A 22,080-nucleotide genomic window follows, 5' to 3' on the forward strand; every position below is an offset into this window, starting at 1 on the left:
GAGATAAAAATCCCAGCATAGTTTCTGGAACACATATTAAGTGTGTAATCTGTCAGATCCTCTTTCTTCTTCTTTTATTATTATTATTGTCTATACCATCAAGTTTTAGTTAATTTATTAGAACAGAATTGCATTTTAAAATCCTGTTGTGGGGACTTCCCTGATGGTCCAGTGGTTAAGAATCCACCTGCCAATGCAGGGGACACGGGTTCAATCCCTGGTCCAGGAAGATCACACATGCCATGGAGCAACTAAGCCCATGCGCCAGAACTACTTAGCTTGCGTTCTAGAGGCCACGAGCTACAACTACTGAGCCCACATGCTGCAACTACTGAAGCCTGCACGCCTAGAGCCCGTGCTCCGCAACAAGAGAAGCCACCACAATGGGAAGACCACGTACCACAATAAAGAGTAGCCCCCACTCGCTGCAACTAGAGAAAGCCCAGGCACAGCAACGAAGACCCAACGCAGCCATAAATAAATAAATAAATAAATAACAGTAAGCTCGTAGAATAAAAAAATAAATAAAATAAAATCCTATTGTGTTTGATTGGAGTTTTGAATAGCATTTTGGCACTTCATAAGATACTTTAAATTATCCACCTTGAATAATAATAATATTAACATTAATCTTATTATTATTGGTTTATTTGTTTTATTTTTCCTGTTAGATCACAAGCAGTGAGAGAGAACAATCTTGTTCACTTTTTTTTTTTTTTGGTGGTACACGGACCTCTCACTGTTGTGGCCTCTCCCGTTGCGGACCGCACGCTCCGGACGCACAGGCTCAGCGGCCATGGCTCACGGATCCAGCCACTCCGTGGCATGTAGGATCTTCCCGGACCGGGGCACGAACCCATGTCCCCTGCATAGGCAGGTGGACTCTCAACCACTGCGCCACCAGGGAAGCCCTCTTGTTCACTTTTATATTCACTACAGTGCCTAGAACAGTACGTTGATTATGGTAGATTCAGAAGTGTTTGAATCCTTTTTAAAAAGTACAAATAGGGCTTCCCTGGTGGTACACTGGTTGAGAGTCTGCCTGCCGATGCAGGGGACGCGGGTTCGTGCCCCAGTCCGGGAAGATCCCACATGCCGCAGAGCGGCTGGGCCCGTGAGCCATGGCCGCTGAGCCTGCGGGTCCGGAGCCTGCGCTCCGCAACGGGAGAGGCCACAACAGTGAGAGGCCTGCGTACCGAAAAAATAAATAAATAAATAAAAATAAAAGATACAAATAAAACAGTTAACATAGTTATTGTTAATAAACATCAGAATCCTCACACACTTAACCCTGTAAAGCCAGTGCAGATCTAGGTGTACATTTATTGAACCGGAGAGAATAGGACATGCCCATGTGACAGTTACATCTTAAGAATGACAAATCTAGAGCAAGCTGTGTTTTGCTTTGTTTTCTTTCAAATCTAGTCTTAAGCTTTTCTAGTTGGTGGTCGTTGCTTGTTAGTTTCTAATTGCAGGGCCTTTAGCAGTAAGATAATTATTGTATTGATGAATAATAGATGAAGAGACTCTTGAGGTGGTCAGAAGTAGGAAAGGAAGGGGTCAGAAAACAGGTTCACCTACCTGGTTCACCCAGCAGTTCTTCAGGCTGCACGCATGAAAGAGCAATGCTCCCTTTTTAGTCTCCCTTTGATTCAGCCTGTCTGCTAATCTCAGATGGTTTCCTTAGGCTTAGAGCTACAGTTGTTCACGTCAGGGCTAGAGTGTTGCTTAAGATAAGCCTCCAAGCCCTGCTAATTCGTGTATGGTTCTTGATTCCCATTCCTCCGGCCTTGCACTCAGTGTACCACCATTTCCTTTTCCCTAGGTGTACGTGATCGGGAATGAACCTTTAACAGTTTTGCTGGATTCCCTGCTTCCTGTCCTGGGAGTGCTCTTTTCTCTCTACTGTTTTACCAAGCACAGTGTGTCTCACATAAGGTAAACAATCTAGAGAACCTTATTGTTTGTAAATACTGAAGTCTTTCCTGTATGTTGTTCTTATTTTGAATATGACTTATGCCACTTTATAATTTTTTTTTTCTTTCAAAGTCAGGAGAACATTTGACAATCCTCTAGAAAAGAAAGAGAGCTTTGCAGATTGCACAGGATTGGATCTAGTTTTTAGAATGACTTTCCTCAGCCTCTGTCTTAGACATCAGAAATGAAATCTCCGTTTACATGTATGAACATGCCACTGTTTGATCAGTGAGAAATACTGGAATTACATGTCTAGGGAGGAGGAAATAGAGGTTGGATCATAAATACCTTGTGAGTAGTTAGAAATCAAGTTGGGGAAATCTGGATCTGAATGTGGCACTCTGTAATTTAGGCTTGGATTTGGTGTTAGTGCTGTACAGTGTTGTTGAGAATGAAGGGATTCCTTAGTCATCCAGAAAATAATCTTTTGTATTGGAATTTAAGTAGGACTCATTTTGTATCAGCTCTGTTTCACAGTGATTTATTTTGTTTCTTCCTCCTTCTAAGACTTTAATTGGAAGTTTGAGATTGACATATACACACTACTATATATAAAATAGATAATAAAGACCTATTGTATAGCCCAAGGAACTCTACTCAGTACTCTCTAATGGCCTATATGGGAAAAGAATCTTAAAAAGAATGGATATATGTATATATATAACTGATTCAGTTTGCTGTACACTTGAAACTAACACAACATTGTAGATCAGATATACTCCAATAAATTTTTTTTAAAAAAGATCCTACAGAATTCTGATTTTTGGTGTTTGGAAATCCCCCACATGTAATCTCATATTCAGAAATAGTATCTTCTTCATAGTGTTATTATGAAGACTAACTGCACTGAAGTGTGTGTTTAGCACTGTCCCTGGCAAATAATAAACTCAATAAATAGTCACTATCATCATTAAGTGATAAAGCGAAGTACTCAGTCTTGCATATCATTTGAAGCTTACATATTGCCTTTAACTCTCTAACTTTTGGTCAGTGGATCACTGAAGCCCCCAGACATCAGGGAAGTGACAAGAGAAAGTGCAGTGGAAGATGGAGGCTATAAGTATGTGAATTTGGCTTCAAAAGACCATTCCTGTAATAACTCTTGTTTTAGTTTTGAAGCCCAAGTCCTCACAGCACTATCATGTCCTCATCAGAGACTGAGAAGGAAGAAGCAAACGTTTATTCCATTCCTGTCGTAGTTGATTGGCACGGATAACAGGGGATAAGGAATCAGCAAGAATTTTTTGGTGTGCTGTTTCTTGGTCTCCAGTTATTGGTCCCACTGATCTTAGATGGTTTGATCACTGTAAACTTTTCTTTCACAGTGCCTGATTCAAAGGCAGTGAGTTCATTTGGAATAAAAAAAAATCATGTGGGGCTCATATCAGAGCTGCTTCTACAACCAGAGATTAGTCAGTCACTCACTGAATTTCAGGATATTTGCATTCTGAAATTCACAAGAAGCCTAGTTTCCACTCCTGCACTTCAGTAGTACTAGATGATTGTGCCAGCCTTTAGAATGCATGGAACCTGACTTTCATTCTTTTTTTATGTTAGCTTGTTAAATGTGTAGAGTAAGATGACAAGCTCATTTATAACTGCTTTTTTCTGCCAGGTCACTTTGCCAAGAGATCTTATTATGGATGCTGGGGAAACTGGAAAGGAAAAAGGCAATTACTAGCCTGAAAGGATTTGCAGGGTTGAACAAAACTGTGCCCTCTCTCCATTCTCTGTGCCACTTTAGAGCTGCCACTCAAGGTGGCATTATGATTACCATCAAAGAGGCCGTTTGGTGAGTCCACCCATCCTTTGCTGTCTCTCTTCAGATTTAATTGTACTCGAAAGGCCATTCGGTGACTCGTCCACTAGGGGGCGCTGATAGAAAGGAAACCAGAAACTCAAGCAGCTGAGGTTCTGCTATTTATTGATATCTCTAAGTGAAATGTGAGCCTTAAATGATCCTCCAGGTTTTTCCTAGATGCTAGCTAATAGGTGCAATTTACTGGAGCCTCACAGCTCTGCATCACAACAAGCCCACTTACTTCACAAAGTCTTTGCCAGTGAATCAGAGTAAAAGGCAGACACATGTTCACCCTCAGCACCATAACAATCCAGTTCTCCCTCTGACACTCAGAATGGTATATGTGTGTTCAGAGTCAGACTTAATCCTAAGGGAAATTGTCTCAAAGCTCTCTTTTATGGTAATTTTATGAAGGGGGTTTGTTTCTCTTAGCGGTTGTTTAGAAGGCGGCTAACAAGTGTTAGTGGAATGGATAATGTATTTCTCCTACATCTCACAAGTGTATTTTAAATTATTTCCATTTTCTAGGTGATGTGTAGATGTTATTACCTACGAACATAAGTTCTTATTGATCAGAGTCCATGTAATATTTAACTGGTGGCAGCTACTCAGATGTCACATCACATTCAAACTGCTGCTCTTTGTTAAAGTGTTTAAATTTTTTTTTTTTTAGCTTTTAAAATTTTTATTTATTTATTTATTTTATTTTTGGCTGTGTTGGATCTTCGTTGCTGTGCGAGGGCTTTCTCTAGTTGTGGCGAGCAGGGGCCACTCTTCGTAGTGCGCGGGCCTCTCGCTGTCATGGCCTCTCTTGTTGCGGAGCACAAGCTCCAGACGTGCAGGCTCAGTAGTTGTGGCACACGGGCTTAGTTGCTCCGTGGCATGTGGGTTCTTCCCAGACTAGGGCCCAAACCTGTGTCCCTGCATTGGCAGGCAGATTCTCAACCACTGCGCCACCAGGGAAGCCCAAAGTGTTTAAATTTAACTAACTCTTTAAGTTCATGGTTAATTTGGTTAAGTTTTAAAACACTTATTCAATATGAGAGTCTTGAGGAAAATAGAAAAAACACATTGATTGCAAACAGAATTATCAGTACAAACTTAAGCTACTAATTTACTGAGAGTTGTTGAGCATTAGTAGGTTTTGCAGTTATAACTATGCCCCCGAACTGAAGGAGCTTAATATTTTTTGGCATGTTTATTTAAAAACCCCTCGGAACAGTTTATCCTGGGACCAATTTAGGGACTAGATAGAGAATTTTATAGTATGTGACTTATCAGCAGTTAAAACTTATTGTTGTCTTAACAAGTCTTTAGTGCAAATATGTCAAAATCAACAGTTCTTATTGAAACTACAGTTTCTCTTCTTGGTAGGAAAAAAAGTGAATAGGCAGTGATTGAATGGATCTCCATACAGTGGCAGAAGCAATGGATCCTTAACCTGGGGTCTGTACATGGACTTCTTGGGATCTATAATCCCCTTGAAATTATACACAAGAAATTTTTTTATATGCAAACATGGATTCTTTGCTGAAAATAGGGTCCATAGCTTTCATTAGGTATTGAAGACGCTCCATGTCTCCAAACATTGACACCATACCAAAGCTGTGTGTGTGTGTGTGTGTGTGTGTGTGTGTGTGTGTGTGTGGTTTGATGATTTGTTCTAAAGATCCTGCTCATGGTGCTAGTCCCCCATTGACACCATACCAAAGGGGTGTGTGTGTGTGTGTGTGTGCGCGTGCGTGCGTGCGTGTGTGTGTGTGGTTTGAGGATTTGTTCTAAAGATCCTGCTCATGGTGCTAGTCGCCCATTGACACCATACCAAAGGTGTGTGTGTGTGTGTGTGCGTGCGTGCGTGCGTGTGTGTGTGTGTGTGTGTGGTTTGAGGATTTGTTCTAAAGATCCTGCTCATGGTGCTAGTCCCCCAAGGGCAGGGTCCATATCACCACCTGGTCTTTATCACCACTTACCTTTCACTTTACCATTCTGCCCAGCAGCACCAGTAATCAATAAGAAGTTTGATTAAAGAAACTCTAAAAGAGCAGCTTAGATTTCATGATCTTTGGCTCCAGAATTTTTACCTTTCTGGAACTAAATATAACTATTTGGAATTGACTCTTTCATTGAAATTTTAAGAATGAATAAAACAATGCTTCTTAAGGTAGTTGTTGTCATGTCTTTTTTTTAAAAGAATACTTGAATACAGTACTTCATTTTGACAGTTGAGGTGGTTCACAGAAGCTTAGAAGCTATTTTAGCTTTTCTTCTAACATAAAATGTGGTGGAGATAACATGACTGATCTGAAGGACTCTGGAAGATGCTAGGATAATATAGGGAGTAATTCTAAGCGTAATTTCTAGGTTATTCAGTCTACTAAAGGAGTATAAAGGCTATGTTATTAAGTGAACTGGCAGATTGGGACATACTGCCGAGTTAGACGGTTTGCCAAATTAACTGTAATAATTGTATTTTCAATGAAATGAAGCAGCGGCTGTCATTTTTTTCTCAATTTAATCTGAAAGAAATTTTATTCTTTTTTCTTTTAAATTAACCACTTGATTTTATTTATTTTTGGCTGTGTTGGGTCTTCGTTGCTGCGCGTGGGCTTTCTCTAGTTGCGGCAAGCGGGGGCTACTCTCTATTGCAGTGCACAGGCTTCTTATTGTGATGGCTTCTCTTGTTGTGGAGCACGGGCTCTAGGCATGCGGGCTTCAGTAGTTGTGGCACATGGGCTCAGTAGTTGTGGTGCACGCCTTCGTTGCTCCGCAGCATGTGGGATCTTCCCCGGACCAGGGATTGAACCTGTGTACCCGGCATTGGCAGGCAGATTCTTAACCACTGCGCTGCCAGGGAAGTCCCAGAAATTTTATTCTTTCATCACAAAAGTAATACATGTTCTTTGTATAATACAAAAAAGCATAAAGAGGAAAACAAAAATCAACCACTATCCTAATCGCTGTTTACATTTTAGTGTTTTGTTTTCTAGTGTATCTTCTGTACCTTTGTATATATTTACATGATACAGTATAAGAATACTATATATTGGCATTTTCACTTATCTGATTAATGAAAGCTAAATGCCTTAGTACCTCATGAGAATTTTCTTGAAACTTTTTGCAGAAATCATGGCACCGTTTTCGATAACTTAGCCACATTTTATTACTTGGAAATTTGGCCTCCTCAGTTTTCTGCGCCTTTATGCATTTTCATAACTCAACAGTTGGTTCACTGAGATTGACTGAATCTCTTCCTATGAAGATCATGTCTTTTGCCACTGCCCATGACCCTTAATGGCTCATTGAAAAAAGGTCCAAGTTCCTTTGAATGGCATCCAAGGCTCTCTGTGATCTGCCCTTGCTTTTCAGCCTTCTCTTTCTCTTCTTTTCTTCAGGAACCAGAATATCTGCATAAACCTATACTTTAATTCCTCCTTGCTTTTGCAACTTATTGAAATAATAGTAATTCTTCAATATCCATCTTAAAATGAATCTTCCCCATTTGAGCAAATGACTATGTAGGACATGATAGCCTAGCTTCTGAGAATAAATACCTTTTCATAATGGAGAAACAGGAAAATAATTTAAGCAAATTTTTGAGCTCTTTATAATGATTTACTGTATGGAAATAACATGTTACGTTAGAAGATTATTAATGGGGTTTCCAAAAAAATAGTTTCTCTGAGTGATAAATCTTACCCTGCATTGCAGTGATGAAGATGAAGATGAAGCCCTGTACCAGAAGGTGTCCTCAGAGCAGTGCCAGGTAGAGCACCTTGCGGACTTGCTGTCCCACTGCCAGCAATGCGGTTTGGCAGGTGACTTCTTCATCTTATGCTTGAAGGTAAGAACTATGTATAGTTCATGATCAGCTTTATTCTAGGGTAGTACCAGGAGTCCCTTTGAATTTTCAAGGCAGTCATAATTTTAGGTCCTAAAGTTAGGTCTTAATTTAGGAGAAATAGAGGACATAAGGGTAATTTATTTTTTAGTAGCCTTTGGTCTGGTCAAAAAGAAATTTACCTTCAACAGTACACATATGATTGAACTACTTTCCAAGATAATCTGCACTGAAATTTTAGAGATGACCAAAGCAGAGCTGTTGATCTATTAAAGGGTTAATCTTTGCTCTGTGTTGACAGTAGTAACTCTTTTGAAGTTAATAGTAGGTTTTACAGCTATAGAGTAATCCCTTATCCTCTCTGACTATTGTTTTGTCAGGTATTTGCAAAGGAGATTTAGCAGTTCTGCCTCTCTCCTTTCATTTTGTAGCCACTTGAAACCTTTTCCGGGTTTGTTTCTTAGCCTGATGGTTGTGCTTCCTTTTGCCCTAATCTCCAACAGTAACTTATGCCCCGTACTGTTACTCCTTGTTTGTGCTGCTAGCGACCATAAGCCGGTATCTCTGATTCCCTGTCCATCTCTGCCTTCTTTAGTATTTTCCCTAAATAAAGTGTCAACTCTAAGAGAATGTCTGTGGAGCTTAAGGTTGGTGTGGATGTGGGAGAATGCAAGGAGGGAATCAGGGCTAATGTTCCTAGAATTGAAGTGGGTGATACTTTTTCGAGGTTTCTCACCTCCCATGTTCACGTTCATCCCCCTGCCCAGCCATTCACTGTAATTAACATTCCAAGAAAATACCCTCTTAATTGGATAATTTCTTTAAAATTTGTTTAAAAAACAAAAAGTCAAAGGGCTTTACTCTAAACCAAGGTTCTTCTGCCTTTGTTCTATTGATGTGTTGGCCTGGATAATTTTTTCTTGGGGTGGGGGCTTCCTGTCCATTGTAGGAAGTTTAGCAACATCCCTGACCTCTACTCACTAGATGTCTGTGTCACCTCCCAATTATGACAACCAAAAATGTCCCTAGATATTGCTGTGTGCTCCCTGGGGAGCAAAATTGCCCAGAAACAGTTGAGGACCACTGCTCTCCACTGTCAGTTACTATCGTAAAGCATTAATTCTTAAGGAACCTAAGGTTTTCCTTTCCCAAGGAAATTTACAGTGTGAAAGCTAGGGAAAAGCTTACAAAACCCACAGTAATGAATTATCTATTAGTAGAAGTTTAGTTCTAAATATCTTAGGGAAAAAGAGGTATGGTGCTGAAAGCATGTAATAGTCTCTAAAAAAAGGTTTGGAAATGTTATATGACCTCAGTTCAAGGGAAGCTAGTGGTAGAGATCATAAAAATAGTGATAAAGTAAGTAGTCTGTCAAACTAGTTCTTTGTGTGTATGTATTTTTTTATTATGAAGTTTAAAATTTCCGTATACCTGGTATCATGATATATGTATTATTCTGCAACTTACGTCTTCCATTCAGCCGTGTTTTTGTGATCCCTGTATGTTGATATCCATATAGATCTAGTTCATTTATCTCACTTGCTGCAATATAATAAATACATCACAATTTATGCTTATTGCTGTACATTTAAGTTGTTTCCTGTTTTTGGCTATTGTACATAATGCTGTAATGAAAACAGACTGGTTCTCTGTATACACATTTCATTTCCTTTGTATCTCCTTTATTTTTTATTTTTTTTTTTTTTTGCGGTACGCGGGCCTCTCACTGCCGTGGCCCCTCCCGTTGTGGAGCACAGGCTCCGGACGCGCAGGCTCAGCGGCCATGGCTCACGGGCCCAGCCTCTCCGCGGCACGTGGGATCTTCCCGGACCGGGGCACGAACCCGCGTCCCCTGCATCGGCAGGCGGACTCTCAACCACTGCGCCACCAGGGAAGCCCTTGTATACACATTTCAAACAGAGTTTTCTAGCTGTTTTTGAAATCCTTAGTTGTACAGGATTCTTCTTCTCTTTTTCTTTTCTCCCACACTGATAGGAGTTGACTCACATGGCTGTGGAAAGTGAAGCAGAGTTAAAAACCGAGCCCTTCCCCAGCAAAAGCCTCTTGGAATTAGAGCAGCACCAGACTCTTCTCGTGGAAGGTCGGGAGCGGAAGCTACTGGTCCTCCAGCTTACGGCTGTTCTGTGTGAGAAAATGTCTGAGCAGATATTCACAAACATCACTCAGGTCAGTGAGGGCCACATGCCGCTTCCCAGCCTGGTGGTATTTGTCTGTTTCGGTTTCTTTCATTCTTTCCCCCAAATGTTCAAAGAAATGTTTACTCAGAGTGTGGTTTGATGACACCTGCATCAGTGTTACCTGGAATTCAGGTTAAATGTAAATTATTGAGCCCACACCAGGCTAAGAGAGTCAGTACTTTCATAGGTCCTGGGAATCAGCATGTTTAACAAGCTCCTGAGGTGATTCTCATGCACATGAAACTGAGAATTATTTAAAATATTTATATATCACAGTGGTTTTCAACTTTTGGTGCAAATAAAATTGTCTGGGATCTTTTTCCTAATACTGATGCCTAGCCCACTTTTAGAGATTCTGATTCAGCATGTCTGCATTAGAGCCTGGGCATATGTATTTTTTTAAGCTCCATGGATGATTCTAATGTGCATTAAAAGTTAAGAATGATTAAAACTCAAATTTGAAAAAAAAAACCACTAATGATAAGATCACCTTGAATTATATAGGTCCTCTAACTCACAGCTTATCTCCCCAAAGCCTGTGAAGTGTTGAGTGTTTGTTTGTTTTGTTTTGTTTTGCCTGTGAAGTTTTCAGATTTTTTTTTTTTTGGCTGTCATTAGCAGAAATTTTATTTCCAAGCTCTTCAAAGGTTATAACAAGCACAAATAAAGTATTCTTTTAAGTGGCCCAAATTAAATCAAAGGCACATCATCAGAGTAAAACACTTGTGACATTGAGTATTCATTTAGATTGTAGTATTTTCACATCACTTAAAAAAAAATCATTTGTAATATTCTGTAGATCACATTTAAACATTGTTTTAAAGACATGAAATAATTTAGTATTTTTTTAAAGTAAAACCACCATTATAAAGTAGAGGAACTTAAGAAGACACAGATCAAATCTGCTTCATATACAGGATGGGGCAATCTAATACACAATACAACATTAATCCTTTCAAACAAGTTTGCTAAGAAACAGCTCCCATGTTTAGTGTTAAAAATAAAAGTCTTCTTATTTAGAAAAATCAAGATATCATTTGATTAATAAAGCCCATTCTTCCCCCAATTTTATACTTGCTTGTCTTCATTTAGAAATTATAAATTCATGAGAAAAGAACAAATTTTGTTATGGTGTAGAAATCTTAGTCAGGAACAACAAATTACAAGTATTTAATTTTTTTTAACAAACAATCTGTTTTCCTTCCCAAAATGTAAACATCTAGTAAATAAAGCATATGTAACATTCCAGGTATAGAAACACTAGTAATTCACTTAATGAAAGAGGTGTATTTTGGTATATTTGATGGTAAGGTTTTTGTTTATGTATAAAGCACTTCAGCAAAGAACCAGGCCATTATTATTTAAAATCTACTCCTTCACCCAGTTTCCTTGAGTAGAAACTCATAAATTTCTGTAGAGTTTTGGCTAAAGGACCAGGCCACAGGAAAGGTCCTGTGAAATATCTAAAAGTCTTTTGGCTGGAGAAGTGTGTTCTTGAGATTTGGAGGCAGTCATTCATCACTTGGTGCTTGAAAGCATTCCTCAGCGACTCCTTCCCGACAGTCTTCAGAGTAAAGCACAGGATCTGGGCTCCCGAAAGGGGTTGCTTCTGGCTGGAACACCTACCAGCAGGGCTTCCTTGCAGGCATTCTGCATGCAGTACTGTTGAAGCTCTGCAGCCGGCTGAGAGACCTTGATCCTCTCCACACCGGCCTCCAGCTTGAGCTGCTCCACCAGGCGCTGCAGGGTGCTCACGCTGGCCCCCAGATTTTTTTCTTTTAATGCTTTCAGAGTAGAGTAACTGTGTGAATCAGTGCCTGAATTTAATGGCTCAGACATGAATTTTACCAGCTTTTTTAAAAAATAGGAAATAAAAGTACTAAAGCATAGGCAGTGTAGTCATCCTATTTTACCACTTTGCCACAGTTAGTTGTTGCTCGGTTGGTGAATAGTCAATTGTAAGATGGTATGATTGTCACGCTTAAATCTGACTCTCCAGCTCTTTGTATCATCGTCATTGTCATCTGCCTTCCGGTGTTGCTAAGCAGCATTTCACTACAGCTCCCGCTGAGAAAATTTGCAGCTGCCCGTCAGCTCTGACTTATTGTGCCTATTTAATGAGAATTATGCTCATTATTTCTTTCCTGGCCTCTTATTCCTTCAGTTCACTGACCCCATATTATTTAGTAGGGTGATTTGTTTCTCCTGTGTTTATTATATCAGTTCCCTGAAGACTTTTTCATCCAGACTTTATGTTTTGGTCTCAGGATGCTAGTTGGAAAGGAAAATGGTCTAAAAACTGATATGACTTAAGCCTTCCCACTTATCTTCTTTTACTCCTCATTAAGGAACAGTGGTGTTAGGCTGATACAAAAGTGATTTGTCCCATTAAATTATCGTCAGCTGAGGTTAAAACATGTCAGGACAAAAAGAAACACACACACACAAAAATTGAACTGCATTTGGTAGTCTTACTGCTAGTGATAATTTTGGTATATTATTTTGAAATACACACATGTATGGATATGTTATAAGTAATAAGTAGTTTTGTTGACATAATTAGGAAATAAGATTTTCAGCATAAGAAAGAGAGTTATAAACATAAAATTAAAGAACTTGAGTAAAACTCCTATAATATTAAGTTCTAACTGGAAGTGTTTATATGAACTCATTATTTTTCTCTTTTTAAAAAGCAGGTATTTTCTAGCTCAGTCCACTGTCAATGCCAAGAAGCAATGACAATCCGGTAGCAATAACTGTCCCCAGTACCAGATTATAGTTTCTAAATACCATCTCCTACCAAAAGAACACAAAACTCATTGGATTAAAGGTTCATTTGGGTCCAGGGCAGGAATTGTACTGTAAGCCTCAGGGCATCTTGATGCAATCCGAGGTTAACGGGCTCATGTCATTGGCATTCAGGAGCCAATTTGGAGGGGCTCCTTTTGACCACAGGTAGGACAATTTGAGCATTACCTGCAGTGGATTAAGACACATCAAGTCTCCCCCCACCCCCCCAGAAAATCTCTTGTAGGACATGTTTGAGGTTGCTGAGGCATCAGTTCACTATTGGTAAATAGATAAATGAAGGGAATGAATAAAGCATTTATCTTTCCCATGTAACTAGTCAACTAAGAAAATTTTTTCTTTGTATAAGAACCACAGCTGAAAAACTCAAAAAGAGAACTAGAAAATTATATTTTGCAATTCCCTAATAACAAAATGGATCTAGGTAACAGTCATCAATGTTGCTGAAACCATTAGGGGTAATTTATAATGAATGTATTAGGCCATTTGGCACCCAAACCAACTGTCCTTTCTTCTCCCAGCATTTTATTACAAAAACTTTCAAATTTGAAAGAATTTTACAGTGAGTACCTGTATACCCACTACCTAGTTTCTACAATTAATATTTTATTATACATGCTTTATCACATATTTATCTATGTTTCCATCTGTCTATACATTTTATTTTTGGTGGATTTCAGGGTTAATGCAAATATCAGTAATGTCAACCTGAATATTTCAGCCTGGACCCATTAATCTTTTTTTATTAAAATTTTTTTTTTTTTTATTTTGGACCAGTTAATCTTAACATCACCATGAGAAGCAGACATTATTATGTGCTTCCTCATGTAATGCCATAGGAAGTATGCCATACCACCTGGGAAGGGTTCTTCCCCTCAAAACCCCCAAATAATACAAAACAAACCCCCCAAAATGTGAACCTAAATCTGATCGAGGAAACTCAGGGTAGAGGAGCAAATTAAGTGCCATGAGGAAACAATTAGCCAAATCCATAAATGTGGGAAATTCCATAGTACAAATGACCCAGCTTCTTCATCAAATAAATGGCATTAAAGAGGAGCAGGACTGTTGGGTACTTGAGTCATATCAACGAAATGCATGCAGTGTGTGGATCTTGATTCAAACAAGCCAATTGTATGAAGACATTTTTGCAACAGTCATGGACCAGGTATTAGAAGATATAAGGAATTTTGATTGAGTGTAGTCGTGTTATGGTAGTTATATAAAATACAAATCTTCTTATTTGTTAGAAATGCATATAGAAGTATTCATGGGTGAAAGATTAAAAATTCAATAAAGTGTGTTGGCAGATGACATATTAGTATGTGAGATGATGCAGAGAGGAATGAGGCATGGAACGGTCTGACTGATACAGAGCCCTGTTCCAATTCCCGAGTTCTTTCATTCCGCAAGTATGTATTGAGAGCCTACTATGTACTACATACTCTTCTGGGTATCAGAGACATGGCAGTGAACAAAACAGACACATATCTGAGCTCTCATGGAGCTTACATTTACATAGAGGGAGAGAGAGACGGTAAACAAGTAGGCAAAAACACACAGGGCGTTAGACGGTGATAAATACCAGAGAGAAAAATCAAGCAAGGAAAGGGGATGATAAAGGGGGTGTGGTAAGGTAAATAGGGTGGTCATGAAGAACCTCACTGAGAAAGTGACTTTTGAACAAAGATCTGAAGCAAGGAAGGAGGGAGCTGTTGAGATACTTAGGGGAAGAGTGTTCCAGGTGAGAGGGAGCATGCCTGGAGTGTGGAGGGATCAGCCAGGGCGCCAGTGTATATGGAGTGGAATGAGCAGGATTCCCTTTTTCCTGGTCTTTCAGGAAACTGCCACTGTCTGCACCCTTCTGTAACTGGATCACTGTAATTGGCAGAATAGAAGAGAAGGGGTTCTACGTGCTCTGGTCTTTTTCATATGATAAAATTTTTTAACATAAGAAACACGTGCTCATTGTAAAAACCTTTAAGCAACACAGAAGTACAAATTTTAAAAAAGTAGGGACTTCTGATTAAAGATGGTATATTGAACAAAAATGTTTATCTGTTCCCTCTGGAAACCACAAGGACCAATAGAGCAGGAGAGGAGACACATTAGAGAAGAGAATAACAATATTTGGAAACTGGAAAATAGTAGCTGATTCAGCAACTTCAGAAAATGGAAAGCTAAGTGCCTGCATGGAAGAAGTCCGGAAGCAAAGCACTATGCCTCAATAGAGCTGTTGAAATTTTTTTGAAATGAAAAAAAAGGAGCAAGTCACTTCTCCTTGCAGAACCCTAGAAGGACTGGGGGCACCAGATAAGCTCTAAAGATGGAGCTGAATTTAGAGCTTAAACCAGGTTGACAGGTTCTACAAGAGTCAGTAAACCCTTTGACTCCTTCCTTAACTTTGTACAGCTACCTACCTCCCCTCTGCACCAGAAGACTGGAGGTTTATTCTTGAGAGAGGTTGAACCCAAATACTCTGAACTTGGGTGGTAGTAGCACACTGCAGAACGGGAGGATTAAGTCGATGCCTGCAGACTCAGCAGTAAGGCCTCAGCTCCCTTGCACTCAGTTGCCAGAATGTCGGCAGCAGGTTTGCACATCCCCATAGGATTATTGTGACAATTAAATGAGTAAATACCTGTAATGTGTTCAGAGCAGTACCTGGTAAATAGTAACTGCTTAATGTTATCACTAAATTAAATAGCTAAATAATTAAAACTGGTTGCCTCTGGAGTCAGAATCAGGTGGGGAGAAATGGGGTAGGGCACTGCCATTTTTCATTATAAACTGTCAGGAATGTTTAGCTTTTAGAATTATGTAGCTTTATAAAAAATTTTAAGTAAAAAGTAAAAGTGTCTCCCATTGTCTCCTCAATATACATAAATTCTAGAACAGGCATCAGTCACATACCTAGCCTTGTGGCTGGCAGCCCCATAAAATCACAGGAAATGAATAGTAGGGGAGGAGCTGTTGTCCAAAGGGGTATAGTGGTTTCATTGTTACAAGGTTTGGGGGAAAGGGTACTTCATAAATGACAATAACAGCTGGCTGTCGACACCAGTTAACAGCTCCCAGGTTTTTAATTGTACATACAAACTGAAAGTTTCTTAACAAAAATAGGATCATACTATTTGTTTAGCAATATTAAATAGATAGATAGAGAAGAGGAATTTAGAAAAAGTTGGAAGGCTAGATAGTGTTCTGTTCCAGCAATTTAACAGTATATTTATGTGAAACAGAAGCTTCCTATAATCAAGGAGTACTTTAGAAAACTCATTGGAGGCAAAATGTGTGGCCCAAGATGGTAGATCCATGATCCACCAGTTTCTCTGGGAAAAGCCAATGTCCTTAACTTCTAGTAATCAATAAATTCTTAGGCTAGAGAGGGTGGTGAAAATTGCCATAACCAGCATGGTTCATTACAGTAAGTGGAACTTTTAATAACCTTTCTAGTTTCCTGCCTTGCTTCAAAAGACAAGTGTTAACAAGCCATTCTCCTGACTTTAAGTCTGCAAAAAAGATTCTAGCATAGCATGTGATTTGCCCAGAGAGTTAAACATGCAAGCTTGCATGGTATTTAGAGGCTTATTATGACCTATCTCAGCCATCCCATTTTCAAAGTGATTTTTCCCTTTTGAGCCATTAATCCTGAATGTGCATGTGAGTGTGTGCACGTGCACGTGTGTGCGTGTGCATGTATGGGTATGTGTAGGCAGTCTTTTATTCAAATGTGTTTCTAATTAAGATGATTAATCCAAGCCCAGTTAAAATGATGCCGACCAAATTAATTCCATTTAAGGCTTAGTTGTTAGCCAAGTGCTATGTAAAATCTTATATATGAATAATCTTAATCCTTTAAAACTATTGGATACTTTAAAAAATGACTCTGGATCGTTTATGTAGATTGTTTGAGGACACTGAATTCTAAATAAAATTAATGCCTCTTCCCCCTTTCTTTGCTTACTAGAACTAGACTGTCAGAACGGGGGGAAGGGGACTTCCCTGGTGGTGCAGTGGTTGAGAATCCACCTGCCGATGCAGGGGACATGGGTTCGTGCCCCGGTCCGGGAAGATCCCACATGCCACGGAGTGGCTGGTCCCGTGAGCCATGGCCGCTGAACCTGTGTGTCCGGAGCCTGTGCTCTGCAACGGGAGAGGAAAAAAACAAAAAAAAACATGGGGGGAAGGAATAATTGAAGAGGAATCCTCATTAGGAGAAGCAGATCTAGGACACTCTAAGATGGTCAGGAAGTAACAAATGATTTTTCATTTTAATTTCCTGGCAAAATTCATGAAAAGTAAAGGAAGGTGGATTGGTGTATTAAAAGATCTGAGAAAGTATAAATGGGCTTTCTCATTTATTGGCTATATGGCCTTGAGCAGATCGCCTCTTTAAGTCTAAGATTCTTTTTTTTTTTTTTTTTTTGTTAAGTCTAAGATTCTTCATCTGAAAATGAGGACAAGAGTACATCCTAAAGTTGATTTGAGATCTAAGTGATCTTGTGCATGTAAAACACTGAGTACCATGCCTGCTACATGGTAGCAGTTGTTCTTGAAGCTTCTTGCTATCATGATGTTGATGAGGGAAAAGTAAAGAGAATTTTGAGATTTTTTTTTCCTTACTCCTCGCTGATTCTAAATTCCATTTCTGTGGTAGGTTGTGGACTTTGTAGCAGCAACCCTGCAGCGAGCATGTGCAAGCTTGGCCCACCAGGCAGAGAGCACTGTGGAATCACAGACACTGAGCATGTCCATGGGGCTGGTGGCCGTCATGCTGGGAGGAGCCATTCAGGTGAGTTGCAGACGTGAGCCAAACTTGAAAGGAGGGAGAAGAGAAGAGAAAAATCTGTTGCTTCCCTTTCATACCGTTGTGAGAAATCAAAGTGGATATTGCACAGAGGAGAACCAGGATAAACAAGTCAGGTTGTTAATAAGAATTCTCTCCAAAGTGGAGGACAAGAAAACTGTAACACTTCCACCTTGTTACCTGGTTAGACTTCCCCATCAGTAAGATAGGGCCCTTTCTGACCTGGCACGAGCTGGATTTGGAAATACCTGGCACAGTGTTTTGCATCTGTGGTGAATGCTAGATTCTCTGGCCGTCACTGTAGTGGCTCTCCAAAGCTCAGCCCTTGTCCCAACTGCTGTAGTCAGGGGAGAACCTTTGTAACCTGCTGGTTGCTTAGGATTCCATGGTTTGAATAGTTCTATTTTAGCACAGGCAGGATCCATTGTTCAACTCATATCATGTAGCATGTTAAAGCTTTGTTTCTAGTGCAATGTATCTTTTATATAATTTTTAATTTTTAAATTTATTCACTCAAAAACATTTATTGCCTACTTGTTATATGTCAGATACGGAGCTAAGGCGCTGGGAATAGAGCAGTGGACAAATAGATATGGTCCCTACCCTTATGAAACTCAAAGCCAGTGAGGGAGTCAGACATTAAATAACTATTTCAAAAAATATACTTAGAATTGAATGAACTACCTCAAACGAGAAGTAGAGGGTACCAAGAGAACATAACATCTAACCTAGGCTGGGAAGGTTTCCACTGAGGACCCACGTATAAGTCTAAGCTAAGACTTGTTGCATAGGAGTTTGGGAGTGTGTACAGTGCAGATGGAGGAAACTTTCCCAATTAAAGAAACATCATGTACGAGGGCTGGGAAGCAGCAAAGAGCTTGGTATACTTAAGACACCGATAGAAGACCTGACTGAGTAGCTGAGTTGTAGACACCAGGGGTCAGAATAAGGTGGAAAGGTAGGCACATATGTGGGTGTGACATACCACATTAGGTTAGAAGACTGCAAGGAAGCAGAATAAGTTTAGTGCAAGTATTATGAAATCTGACCTGAAGTCAAGCTGGACATAACTCTTATCAATGAGTAGGGAAACCCTCTGGGAATGGATTTTTGAGTTTGAGGATTAAAATCTGACACTGGTGCTTGGTATATTAGAATTTGACTCTCTCTAGCCTGTCCTTAAGAAGAAAAGAAATTTTATTGGGGCCTGTTGTTAATGTGAAACCCATTTCTTGGTAGATTTACTTAGCACTCCTAATTTTATACTTCCCATGTAGTTTGAAAAAAACATTGTTTGTTCAGTTGCTAGAGTCATATTATAGTCCTGCTGTTAGAACTGTCAAGGAGAAGTTCCCCAATGGAATAGTTTTTCTTAAGTTGTACGGTTATTGGATTTAGTTGAACTGATTGATTTGTGTTTTTCTGGTAGAATATTGGTTTGAATAGTCTTTATTTCCACAGTTGAGAGTGTTTTTTTTTTTTTTTTTTGCTTTGCTTTTTTCTTATTTAACACTTAGACATTCACACCATATCCCAAATGGAAAATAGAACACAGAAATCTCCATTTCCTATTTGAGAAGCCCATTGTTGGGGGCTGGCTATGTAAATTAGTCATATTCTAACAGAGACTCACCTGACTGATGCAAATGTACGTCCTTTACCTGTCCCTGCCCTGCCATGAGCCATCCTGACTCACTGATTATATCTTGCTTCCTCTGACTTTGTGCTTAAAAGTGAACATAAACACGTCACTCCTATACTTTTGCCCTAGATCTATTAATTTTTTTTTCCACTTGATTCAAGGATTTATAAGTGGTTTCTATAGTAATGCTAGGTTTTCTGTCTTTGTATTAAAAAAAAGTCACAATTCTGAATTATATTTTCAGATGATCATTGGCTAGGTTGTTGCTTCAGAGTCTAGAAGATTACATTGAAGATTACATTGTATTCAATACCTATCCCTGATTAGGATTCATTGTTTTAACTAATGAAACAGGATCTAACAGAATTTGAACGCTTCTTTCTTTCCTTTCTAATTTATGTAATTAAGATGATTATTAGAACATAGTGTCTAGGGAGAGGAGTTGATTTGGACAAAGTGTAGGTTTAAGACTGCTAACTAGACAACTATATTTCCAAACTTATTTTCTAAATGTCAGGATTGGTCACCAGTAAAAGTATGATGTTGGTAACTTGCCTGTCCCCTCAGGAAGCAGTTTCTGCATGATGTTTCAGGGCCCATAGTGTCCTCTGAAGCACTGCTGTGTGGAACAGACCGGATCTTGGTGGGGCTGGGACTTAGAACACAAATCTTGAGATCTCATGCCACTTTTTCTGAGAGTATCATAGAATGAACTCATTGAAGAACTATTTACCAAGTGTCTCTTTTCCCTCATGGAGTTTACCTTCTAGTGGTTGTGATTAATCTGATGAATTCTTAATTTTAAAAAAAGATTTATATTTCTATATCTTGTATCTTTACATATGGCTCATTATAAAACAGAGCATACTACGTGCTGACTTCAAACAAAAGTAAAAATACCACTTGTAAAATAAATTCAGTGACATTGTATGTAAGGACCCAGACATATAAGCTGCTCAGCTAAATATCTGAAGAAACATAGGTGATATATAGAAATGAGAACACAAAATAAATGTAAATGTTTTTCAGAATTAGGAATTTTTAGGTTAGCATTTTATTGCTGGAAGAGACTCTTGGATTCTTCCAAAATAGTGATTCTCACTGCAGCAGGGTAAGGCAGAATGAGGGTGTGTATGCCCCCGCAGGGAAGCTTTGTAAAGTCTCATGTGGGGCTTTTTCAGTGTACACATGCCCTCCTCTGGCTGTCACCTGAGTTCTCCTCTGCTTCCTTGCAAAGACACACTTTCTCCCACCACCCAGCTGGTCCAACTCCCAGTTGTTTTTGTTTTGTTTTGTTTTGTTTTAAATTTATTTATTTTTGTCTGCGTTGGGTCTTCGTTGCTGCGCACAGGCTTTCTCTAGTTGCGGCGAGGGTGGGCTACTCTTTGTTGCAATGTGCGGGCTTCTTATTGTGGTGGCCCCTCTTGTTGTGGAGCATGGGCTCTAGGAGCTCGGGCTTCAGTAGTTGTGGCACGCGGGCTCAGTAGTTGTGGCTCGCGGGCTTAGTTGCTTTGCAGCATGTGGGATCTTCCCAGACCAGGGCTCAAACCCGTGTCCCCTACGTCGGCAGGCGGACTCTCAACCACTGCGCCACCAGGGAAGCCCCAACTCCCAGTTTTTAAATTTGAGAACTTGCAGAAATTTGTAACAACTCACTGTCTAACTGTTCCACTCCTGACACCCTGAAAGAAATCATGGATGTGAGCTGACATAATACTGCTCATTCTGTTCCTGAAGCATTCCAGAAACTCTGGGAGCGAGGCAGCCAGATAAAGGAATCTGTCACTCACTTGTGGGTTGCTCCTTCAGGCCTCGGGGCTTTTACATAGAATTCTGAGGTCTGGATGTGAGATCTGTGCTAAGAAGCAGTGACAGGAGGAGCATTGAGGGCTTTATGGTCACTTCTCAATTTTGATAGCGGTCCTTGGTGACCCTTGAAAAATAATTAATACTTAGTGCTTCAGTTTTGTCATCTACCAATTAAGTGAATATTTATACCTCAGAAATTTTTTTGAACATTTATAAACAAATAGTTCGCACCTGTAGTCTTAGGTTTCCCTGATTATTCTTACAGTGGGAAATCTGTAGGCTTATGAAGCTGAAGGAATACATAACTTTCATTGCCTTAGAAACTATTAGATTCAGAATCCACCTACCTGCCCATGGTGATTAGAGAAGTTACTTAGTTGAATAAGGTGAATCCCACAATGATTAAGAAGTTTGAAAACAGGGAGAAAAGATGATTGGGTTTTTAAAAAATAGACTTTATATTTTAGAGCAGTTTTAGGTGCACTGCAAAATGGAGCAAGAGGTACAGAGATTTCTTATACGCCCCCTGCCCCCACACATGCAAAGCCTCTCCCACTGTCAGCATCCAGCCCCGGAGTGGTACATTTGTAGAATCAATGAACCTACATTGACACATCATCATCACCCACAGTCTGTGGTTTACATTAGGGTTCACTCTTAGTGCTGTGCACTATGGGTTTTGACAAATGTATAATGACAGGCATCCACCATTATAGTGCTGTACCTAATAGTTGCACTAACCCCAAAATCTTCTGCCTATTCATCCCTCCCTCCCCCTAACCTCTGGCAACCACTGATCTTTTCTAGTTGCGGAGAGTGGGGGCTACTCTTTGTTGCAGTGTGTGGGCTTCTCATTGCAGGGGCTTCTCTTGTTGCAGAGCATGGGCTCCAGGCGTGCAGGCTTCAGTAGTTGTGGCACGTGGGCTCAATAGTTGTGGCTAGCGGGCTCTTGAGTGCAGGCTCAGTAGTTGTGGTGCACGGGCTCAGTTGCTCTGTGGCATGTGGGATCTTCCCAGACCAGGGATCGAACCCATGTCCCCTGCATTGGCAGGTGGATTCTTAACCGCTGTGCCACCAGGGAAGTCCCAAGAATTCTTTGTATATTTTATTCTTTTTTTTTTTTTTTTTTTTTTTTTTTTTTTTTTTTTTTTTTTTTTGTGGTATGCGGGCCTCTCACTGCTGTGGCCTCTCCCGTTG

The 22,080-nt window shown here is 39.8% G+C and overlaps 1 protein-coding gene and 1 pseudogene across 1 annotated transcript in view; one reads left to right on the top strand and one right to left on the bottom strand.

The window, feature by feature from the left end:
• The window catches only part of TANGO6 (transport and golgi organization 6 homolog), a 182,027-nt gene that overhangs the window by 43,687 nt on the left and 116,260 nt on the right, over window positions 1-22,080 (top strand). Inside the window, exons 8-12 of the mRNA XM_059044805.2 lie at window positions 1,826-1,938; window positions 3,593-3,769; window positions 7,487-7,619; window positions 9,612-9,803; window positions 17,283-17,417. Coding sequence (XP_058900788.1) covers window positions 1,826-1,938; window positions 3,593-3,769; window positions 7,487-7,619; window positions 9,612-9,803; window positions 17,283-17,417 — 750 coding nt within the window. The remainder of the gene's footprint in view (window positions 1-1,825; window positions 1,939-3,592; window positions 3,770-7,486; window positions 7,620-9,611; window positions 9,804-17,282; window positions 17,418-22,080) is intronic.
• On the bottom strand, window positions 11,329-11,653 carry LOC131745255 (guanine nucleotide-binding protein G(I)/G(S)/G(O) subunit gamma-10 pseudogene; annotated as a pseudogene).

The sequence above is a fragment of the Kogia breviceps genome, chromosome 18, assembly GCF_026419965.1.
Source record: "Kogia breviceps isolate mKogBre1 chromosome 18, mKogBre1 haplotype 1, whole genome shotgun sequence".
Lineage (NCBI taxonomy): Eukaryota > Metazoa > Chordata > Mammalia > Artiodactyla > Physeteridae > Kogia > Kogia breviceps.